Source organism: Carettochelys insculpta, chromosome 23, assembly GCF_033958435.1.
Source record: "Carettochelys insculpta isolate YL-2023 chromosome 23, ASM3395843v1, whole genome shotgun sequence".
In the NCBI taxonomy this organism is placed as follows: Eukaryota; Metazoa; Chordata; order Testudines; family Carettochelyidae; genus Carettochelys; species Carettochelys insculpta.
The window spans coordinates 9,518,575-9,528,874 of NC_134159.1; the positions used below are offsets into that span (position 1 = coordinate 9,518,575).

Genomic DNA, 10,300 nt, shown 5'->3' on the forward strand with positions numbered 1-10,300 from the left:
GTGAATAAGTGTTTCTTGGAATCTCTTTCTGACGCAGTAGCATTTTAGGACTTCAAGGCCTCAGTATAATTTTGAGTCAATCTGTTGTCATAATGCAGCTGATGTTTTAATACATACAGCTGGGCAAAAAACCCTCAAAAATATATGCTACTGGCCACACACATATAGAAAAGTGAAAACACCTCAATATGATTAACAAAGGCCAAATGAAACATTCACCAGCCCACAGATACAATCTACATGATTCTTGTAGAGCAGTGATTCCCAACCTGGGGTCTGCGGACCACTGGTGTTTCATGGGGGTGTTGCAGGAGGTCCATGAAAAAATAAAAGATAAATAAAAATGATCATAGAAAATAAATTTTAAATAAATGGCAAAGCTACAATCAATTATTATTTTTAAATTTAATATATTCCAATAATGTTGTTAGTTGCTATCTGAAAATGTCTGTTGTGGTTTCCTTTTTGATTTCATGAAGTGCCCATAGCAGCTAGAATTGGTTTTGATGGGGGGGGTCTGTGAACAGCTTGGGGGATGACCAGGGTCCACACTACCGAAAAGGCTGGGAACCTCTGCTGTAGAGGGATGATTCCATTTCAAGTAGAACTCATTTCAGAGCATTTTTTTAACCTTTGCTGGGCACCAAGGACCGAATCCTTCAGATTTTACACCATTTTTATCCATTCTGTATTCAAGCAATACTGCTGTTGCTGTGTCTCTCAAATACAGATGTCAGTCAAAACTCTCACTAATTCAAGTCATGAGAGGTATTCAATGTCTGCGACATGGGCCAAAACCTCAATCCTTCCTCTGGCCTTACTGTCACTGACTTCCACAGAACCTTGTTTGAATAAGGAATAAGGCCATGTCTACACTTGCACCTGAACAACACAACTTTGACAAAGTTTTGCAACAGCAAGTGGAAGTATCAATGCTACTTTTGCAACAGGTGTGCTCTGCTGCCAACAAAGTGAACCTGACTACTTGGGAGTGGAAGTATTTTGTTAGCAGAAGTGCCAACAAACAGTGTTTACACATAGTGCCTTTTAGCAACAGGCAGCGGCGACCGGTGCCACAGTTCCCGGGGGATGGGGGTGCACCAGGTTTATGTCCCTGCCCCTCCTCTTCTCTGTCCTGGCTCCAACCCCTCCCCCTTTCTCTGCCTCATCCACCTCTTCCTGCGGAAGGACCACGCCACTTAGAGAGTACAGGGGCAGTCTCCACCCTCCCTTGGAGCAGTGCGGCACCGATGGTGACTGTGTGGTAGGGCTGGACACTGGTGTGTGTGCATGTGACTCCCCTGTCCACTCCCACATGTTGCCCCGGTGACAGGGCTGTGTCAACAGCTGTGTTACTAAAAGCTGCATAGTGTCAACATACCCTTAATAAGAACTTAGCTAGAACTGAGTGAGGAGCTCAGCACTGGGAGCACTGATTTATCTGGGAGTTGCAAGTACTCGTCACCAAAGAATCAAGGGAAATTGGGCTAAATCAGTAAGAACTTTAGGCTTTGACAATGGAAATTTTGCTTGAATAAAGAGTGTGTAAACCCAGATGGAATTTTGTTCTTTTTGATTTTAGGTGGGGGAAGGAAAAAACCCAACATGCCTTTAAGTGGAGGAAATAGGAGCCAACCCAAAAGCTGCGTTCAGTTTTCAAAGCAAAACTTCTCAAGTAATACGTGCAGGGAATTTGGTTCACCATCCCCAAATAATTACTGTGTTATTACCATGGCAGCATTTTACAGCTGCCCACCATGTCGTCATTCCAGCTAATAGCATTTTGCAGACTTAGTGACATAATTGTCTCGATTCAAGTGCTGACAAAGTGAGGTCATGGCCATAAAACAACAAATATTCAGCCTGTCAAGGGAATTCTCTCTTTGTCATTTTTACTGGCAGTAGGAGAGTATTACCAGCTAGCATTGGCTCCTTTCTGTCCAGTCTGCCTGCCTCATTTTCATACCACAAGCAAGTAATTCTCTTCCATCTCCTTGTCTCTGCTAATGCAGAGAAATGGCCACCAGTAGATGTCACAGGCCAAGGGAAAGAGATTCCCATACACAGAGGAGGCCTTATCTTACAAAAGTGGAGAGTGTGTGTAACACCCATTGAAGCTCATGACAGTTGATAGCTTTCAACAACTTTGGGGAGATTGTGACGCCCACCTTGCATTAACACAAACTCAAGTATCACAGGGGAAGCCATGTTAGTCTGCATCCACAAAAACAATGAGAAGCCCTGTGGCACCTTAGACACTAACAAATTTTTTTGGAGCATAAGCTTTCATGGGCAAAGACACGATTCGTCAGATGCATGTCAAACTCAAGGACACCCTGCATAACTATCTGTAGCATCGAGAACAACAAGAAGTCCTGTGGCACCGTACAGACTAACAGATATTTTGGAGTATAAGCTTTTGTGGGCAAAGACCCCACTCATTCATCTGATGAAGTGGGTCTTTGCCCAAGAAAGCTTATGCTCCAAAATATCTGTTGGTCTATAAGGTGCCACAGGACTTCTTGTTGTTCTCAAAGATACAGACTAACACGGCTACCTCTCTGATACATATCCCTAGCATGGGGATCTCCTGAATCTTCAGAACAACATTTACAGATTAATAGTTATCACCAGTCCATTCTGTTGCCAACAGGGCATACCTTGCAGAGCAGGAGACAGAGATAAGAACAGACCTAAAAAGATTCCCAAAGAAATGAGGACTACTGCAGGTTGAACCTCTCTAATCTGGCACCTTTGGGACCTGACCAGTGCTGAACAAGACTATTTGCCAGAGCATCAATATTGTCTAGTGGCATTACCAACACTTTCACTGCTTACTGGGCTCTTAGAAGATATTTAGGAGTAAATTACACCTAAATAACTGCACAGAATACTGAGAGCCAGGACTGATGGCTGTAAACAAAATTAATGGGACTGTGGGAAACTTGGTCACACCCATGATAAGTAGTCGTCTGGCTAAATAAAATCATGCTGTATTACGGACGATGCCAGACAAGAGAGTTGTGCATTAGAAAGTTTCAACCTATACTGAAACCGAATGCATTCAGGGAAAGCCTATACTTGAAAAATAGGTCAATTTCAGATACACAATTCTAGCTATGGCATTTGCATAGCTAAAACCAACGTATCCGAATCGACTTCCCTAGTGAAGACCTAGCCTCTATAATCTCACTTTGGCGTCCCTTACTCCACAGGATAGCATGGAGTTCAGGGGCCAAAGGACGAGTCCAATGAGGTTGATTGTGCTTCATCGTCACCAGACGTGCAAAATCGAACTCTGGAAGATCGACTGCCAGCACTTCAATCTTCTGGTAAGTTTAGACAAGTTCTCAGAAAGAACAGATGGAATGGACCAAAACCAAGAAAACAAAAACAGAAACAAAAACAAAAAACAACCTCCACCCCCAGCAACAGGAAAAAATTGCTATAATAAGGTCACCTATAAACAAGGTTCCCTCTAATTTTCCCATCCATGCACAAATAAATATTGTTATGTGTACTGAGGTATATGCTGATGTGCACCACCAGCAGAAATACGTTGCCAGCAATGGGCTTCCTGCTAATAAGCTGCACAGCACTTGAATCTCTAGTGGTTGGCCACCCAAGAGCAGAGCTTACAGGGAATGCTGCCTGTAAGAATGCTTTAAGGAATGCCTGTATTTCATGCACGTCAATGTTGAACCCAATGAAAATCAATTTTGTCCAGCTTCCAGTAAAGGACAGCCCAATAGGCAATACAAAATTCAGATTGATATGCTCTGAATCCAAACTTCAGTCCAGAGTTTGGAGCAGGGGATGTGTGGTTTGAGTTCATCTCTATGTAGTAATTATACAGGATTTTTTTGTTAGCTTTATTACATCTTGGTAATGGCAAACATTCCAGGATGCATCCGGTCAGAAGAATTCTTTTTTTTAGTCATGGCTCACTCTAAATAAACAATCTATCAACATGGTAAGTAAAAAGGACAAGTAGAGAAGTGAGACATCCAGAAAGCTGCTTTAAAAAGAAAGGGTGATCAGATGTATGGTTACCAAGACCCCATCATTCACCATTATTAAAACAAAACAAAAAAATGTATCTGATGTATTTCTGACCATACGAGTATCCTGAAGGATGTGGTGGCTTATACTAGAGCATCCAAGCAGTACCCTCCACCTGCAACTGTCAGTGAATGAGTGTACACAGTCACTCAGCCCCTTACACATTCACTGGTTTCATAAAAACAAGGAGTCCTGTTGCACCTTAAGTATCAACACATTTCTTTAAGCATAAGCTTTCATGGGCTGGAGCCCACTTCATCAGATGTTCATACGTCTGACATAGTTGACTCCAGCCCATGAAAGCTTATGCCCAAATAAACGTGTTAGTCTTCAAGGTGCTACATGATTGCTTTTGCTGAAACAGACTAACATGACTACCTACCCCTGTGAAACAGATTTCATACTACCTGCTTTCTTGACCAAGACTCTGGGGCTATGGCCACACTGAGCCCTAAACTTGAAATAAGATATGCAACTTGCACTACACAAATTGCATATCCTATTTCAAGTTAATTTCAAAACAGGCTATTTCAGCATTTGGCACTGTGTTGAAATACCGTGCTATTTTGAGGCATCCCTTACTCCCGCAATGAGGTATAGAGGGATGCTGAAATGACATGCCCATTATGTCAAAAGATATCACAAAATATTGGGCGCATTTCATAGATGCAGAGTAGCTATTTTGGGACACTATGGTATCCCAAAATAGCTCTGCAGTGTAGGCCTAGCCTGGGTGCCCAGATTTCTGCATTTCCAATGTTACATCAATCACACTTCTCTTAAAGGACACTGTTAGGAAAATAAGTGCTGCAGAATCCCAATTGTATTTTCATAGGAGGGCCATATAAAGGCACACCATCTTACACCCCACATGGAAATCACTTATAAAATGTTTTTTGTTTTTAAATAATGCAGAGCTATACTGTTCTGTCAGCTTAAGGCCCATGCCGACAAGCTGTGCATCCCACTATGCAACTAATATGTGAGATTATGGTACAAGACTACAAGCCCCTTAGTGAGCTACTGCTCAAATTAACATAAACCTGAAGTAAAAAGTTGTACCAGTTGCAGACAACAGCATCTTTGGATTTTCCAATCACTCAATCATCAACCAACAGCAAAAAAAAAAAAGTCTTCCATGCCTTTTTCAGGACTTGAAAGTAGGAACATAATCCTCAAATATAACAGAACTTATGTTCACAACTGGCAGTTTGAAACTGGACACACCACTGGGGGAGGGGAAGAAGGAGTTTACTTTGACTCAGAGCACTTGAATCCTTCCCAGAGGAAATTTACATGAATACATTCAAATGCAGTGGGTCGCTATTCACCTGAGATAATGCACTGGCATATCTGGTTTCTTCTGTAAGTAACTCTCTTTCTATATAGTAAGATGAGCATTCCTGGAAAAAGTGCTCCTAAGCATCTTTCAGTCTTTTCAAATCCCTTTACATCTGGTTCACAAACTTATTAAAATGTGGTTTTGAAAACCTATTCTCCAGAGACAGCCAAAGGACCCAGGTCACAAATAATGGGCTATAAACAGTTTCATCTCTATGGTGTATCACTGATATGAATTCATCCAGGGACTAGTAATAACCCAGATCTCTTACTCTCTGATGGTGCTGCTGAGGGTCTCAGTCAAAAGCCCTAGCTGAAGAGTGTTCACATAACTAAAACCAGCACTGCAACGCCTATTGGCAACTGCAGCAAAAAGGCCAATGTACGACTGAAGATGGAAAACCAAGTACTCCAGAAGAGGAAACGCTCTCCTTTGAGGTGGTTCATCCAGATCATACTTGAAGTCCATTGGCAGGGCAGTGTGGGAAAAGAAACATGCACACTACCGCTGTTTGTGATGCTTATGCCCTATCAATAGAGGATTTCAGCCTCCAGAGCCGTCAAGCCAAGTATTTCTTTTGTTTTTTGCAAGCACCGTATTCACTCACTCACATGCCCTCCTGATCTGTGGACATCTTTGCAACCTTAGCTGAAAATACATCACACTGTATTGTTAAAGAATCTTTATTATCTGTAACATTTTAAAACTGAGTCTCAGCAAGAAAGAACACTTGCGGTATTGCTGTCTCACGAAAAATCTGTTAAGATACATCTGCATAAGCTTAAAGAAACCAGTCCATGATAAGAGGGAAAGGATCTCAGGTGAAAGCCAACCCCCATTCAATGATCAGGTGCAACTTCACACTCTAGCAACAACTAGCCCATCTGCAGGAAGATTCTAATCTCAAATAGATGGTTGTATATCGCCGCCTATCTCCAAAACGCCACTACTATGCCTGTGTGTGCAAGCACAAGGATGGATCTTTCAGGGTGCACAGTGCACCCCCAACTAGAACCTGATTTTTAATGTTAATTTCCTCTCCTCATCACCCCGCAGTGTTTGTGACTCCAGAGTTTCATACTAGGCATGAAAGCTTGAGTTGGTAAAACTTGATATCATTAATGTACTGTACAGATAAGCAGGATCAACCATGGAAAAGCAATTACGACAGATCGTTCCAGAATACACGTAATTATCTGACGGGATTAGCTCTAATGGGAGCGGAACAGCAGGGAAATAGCATGCTAACCCCTGCATGCCTCTTAAATGAAGGCAACACGCTAGAATGTGCAACGTTTTAAAATTGTCCCTTTTGCAATTCCAAACACAAAACAAGATCAGGGAGCTTATTACATTAGAGAGGGGTTGCATCCTTTGTGAAGACACTGCATCAAATGGAGGAAGTTAGGTTTTGAAGTAAAAGGGAGATCAGTTTAATCTCAGGGCAGACCAGTGGAAGTTATGAAATCTTTCCTTAAAGAAATATTGAGGGAGGAATACAGTTGGGTTTATCAGTGAAGTTCCACCCAAGAATTCCTGCCTTGTATACATACTACTATCTGTTACACAAAGGGGCCAAACGGTGCTCAGTGCATCACCATCCGACTTAATGGGATAGAAATGGTAAAATCCAGCCAAAGGTCTCAGTGAAGACAAGTATCAGAGAGGTAGTCGAGTTAGCCTGTACCTTCAAAAACAAGGCGGCCTGTGACACCTTATAGACTAACATATTTTGGAGTATAAACTCTTGTGGACAAAGACTCATCTTTGGATCTGACAGAGCAGGTCTTTGCCCACAAAAGCTTATGTTCCAAAATATGTTAGTCTATAAGGTGCCACAGGACTTCTTGTTGTCAGTGGAGACAGTTGTTGAAACAGAAAATAGCCGGAAAAGATGTGAAAAATGAGAGCAAAGCCAAAACTCATTCCCTCTATCCATGTGGTACTACATAAATGATAACAGTAATGCCCTCAGGAGCATATTTTCATAGAAACACATCAGAAAGTAGCAAACTCTCCAATACTTTATCACCTTTTGATGATTCTTACCATGACATAATATACCAATTATATAAACTGTATTATGAAACAGATCCCAAGGGGTTTTGGGGGTGTTTTTTGGGTTTTTTTATTTGAACTCTTCAATCCTAGGTGCAAACAGCTCCCACTCCCTCCTACCCCAAGTCAAATGTTTTATTGGTCTGTTGCAAGGAGGGCTGTGGCTTAAACTAGTTACAGAAATGGTGGTACAGTACTTTCATAGCAGAGCCAGGCTGAGCCACCAGTCTGACAAAATAAGTCAGGAACTGTGGTATTTTAATAGATGATGAAAGTACACTGTCAGCAGACACTCTAGGTCCAAAGTTCAATGACATGCATGTTCAACCTCCCAGGAACTGTAAATCTCTGTGCTGTGCTGTGTCCAGAGTCATACACATACAACCCCCAAAGCGGTAGCAAGGCATTCCTTAGGGCTCAGCCGCTCCATGCTGGTAAATTTCAATTCCATACAGGCAAAAACTCCCTGCCAGTTCTACACAGGGCTTATTTTAAATAGTACTGTGTGCATTGTCATGCACCATGTGCCGAGCTGACCCTGGGGGATTCCCACTGCCCCCTTCACAGCAAGTGAGTCTGTCCCAGGACAGTTCATCATCTAATAAACTATTCTGTTAGTCTTTGAAGTCCTACATGACTGCTGGTTTGTTTTGTGAGAATACAGACTAACATGCAACCCCTCTGTTACTAAGCAGCTTAAGTATAAATTTAAGCCGCCTATGTGTGGTTAACTGTCCAATGTAGTGGTACCTAGACCGTGGCACAGAGAAAGAATAAGTGGCTTCTACAGCTTAATGTGAGACCCAGCCAGCCTCTAGCTCAGGCTGTAGAGGTGCCTGCACTAATCTCCAGAGCGTCCAGGTTTGAGTCTGCCTGTGAGCAGTTACATTTGCTCTCCTGGGTCTCACCTTCCGAATCACCAGGGCCTGTCCCTATGTGATGGCCCTGGGAACCCAGTGACCTACACCTGGCTTCTTTAAAGGGGAAGTGCTGGGGACACAATCAGCCTCTCAGCAGAGTTGGGGTGCTGCACCCCCTGTCTGGAAGTGCTTTCCAATCCCTGCAGGACTCACACCTTGGTGCAGTGGGGTTCAGCACCCCCCACATTGGTCCCCCCCCCCCGCCTGGCAAGTTGGAGTCTGACCCCGTCCCCAAACCTCTCGCCTCAGAGGATTTGGGGAAGAGCAGCAGACCCAGCCTGAGGGACTGTCACGCCCCGGGAAGCCACCAGGTGCCCCTGCTGTGTCCGCGGCTGCTGGGACTCAGACCAGAGTCCTCGTCCTCCCTGGCTAACACCCCACTAAGTGGAGGGGCACCTGCGCCAGGGGCCGGCCCCTCCCCTGCCTTTCGGGCAGTGCGCCAGCCCCGCACCCGCCGCAACCCTCCCGAGCGCTCGGAGCCCCGGCGGGGGTCAGACCCGGGTAACCCCAAAACGCCCCCCCCCGCGCCAGCCAGGCGCCTGTGCGGCGGGGGGGGGGGGGGGCAGGGCTGGGCTGACAGGGGCTGTGCAAGGCAGCGCCCGCCCGTCCCCTCCCTGCCCCGCGGCTGGGGGGGGGGTCTCATTCACCCCATGCGCAGCAGGTGGCGGGGGGGGGGCGCTGCCCGTGACTTCCTCTGCCTCCCTCCCCCCCCAAACCCAGCCCCGCTCGGTCCTCACCTTTCTGGCGCCTCGTTGAGCAAACTCCCGGGCCAGGTGGCGCCCGATCCCTCGGCCCCCGCCGGTGATGAGCACGTTCTCCCGGGCCAAGTCCCGCGGCCGGGCCGGCAGCAGCGCGCACGCGGCCGCTTTGGCCACCAAGCAGACCATGCGCAGGGGGAAGAGCAGGAGCGCGCCCAGCCATTTCCAAACCATCCTCGTGCTCCAGGCCGAGCCCGGCCACCCCCCACCCGGCTCCAGCCCTGCCCAGCTCCGAGCCGCGGGCGGCTGCAGGGCAGCAGCCCTCCCCCGGCTTCAGCCCCCTGCCAGCAAGCCCGGGGAAAGACAGTCGTGGACGAGAGAGATCCTCCTTCCCCCCCCTACCCCACAGCGGGGGCAGGACCCAAGGAGCGCAGCACACAGTCCCCTCTCGGCTGCTTTGGGCTTGTCACAGGCAGGTACAATGGTTCCCTACCGGAGGAGGAGGGAGAGTTTGCTTAAGTTGAACAGAGAGCGGGAGAGCCCAGGGCTTGGAAGGTGGCGGGGGGGGGAAACTGCAACCAGCCAAACCCGAAAAGTGCAAAATTCAAATCCGGTTGCCAAGTGGCGGGGTTTCTACCGGGGGGGGGGGGGGGCAGAAAAATGCAGCAGCAGCAGCAGCAGCAGCCCGGATCTCCAGATTCAGCCGTGCAGAGGGCCAGCTGCTATTCAGAGTCAGGAAACGGCGTAAGGCTGGCCAGGACTTGCTTTTTTAAGCCAGGGGCCAGTCGGTGCAAGGTGGTTGTTGGCTTTTTCAGCAGCGATGGACAGTGGCTTCTGAGCCGGTTGCGAAGGGCAGAGCGGATGGTCTGCCCCGCTGCCCCCAGCTCCTGGTTCTTTCCCTTGGGTTCACAGATGGGGAATTAGGCTGTGTGCGCTTCCAGCTCTGGATCTTATTCATTTCTCCCCATTGCTCTCTCTCTGCCTATCACGGCCGCAGCGCCGGGGAGGTTTTATACCCCATTGAGCCTGATTGACAGTTAAAGTGTTGGGGAGATTTTACTACTGTTTCTGAGTGGCTGGCTTTGCTCCCCCCCTCCCCCAGGCTATCTCTGAGCCACTGCACATAAACTCACACACAAACTGAAACAGACACTCTCCGGGTTGCAGCCTGCAAGCCAAGACTTGCTGCATGCCACGTTGGGCTTGCAGCAGCTGTAACT

General features: G+C 46.6%; 1 protein-coding gene across 1 annotated transcript in view; it reads right to left on the reverse strand.

Annotated features, from left to right (window-relative positions):
* The window catches only part of DHRS3 (dehydrogenase/reductase 3), a 51,233-nt gene extending 41,175 nt beyond the window's left edge, over window positions 1-10,058 (reverse strand). Inside the window, exon 1 of the mRNA XM_075018140.1 lies at window positions 9,120-10,058. Within this exon, the coding sequence (XP_074874241.1) occupies window positions 9,120-9,314 (195 nt within the window). The 5' untranslated portion in view covers window positions 9,315-10,058. The remainder of the gene's footprint in view (window positions 1-9,119) is intronic.
* Window positions 10,059-10,300: the final 242 nt, after the last annotated feature.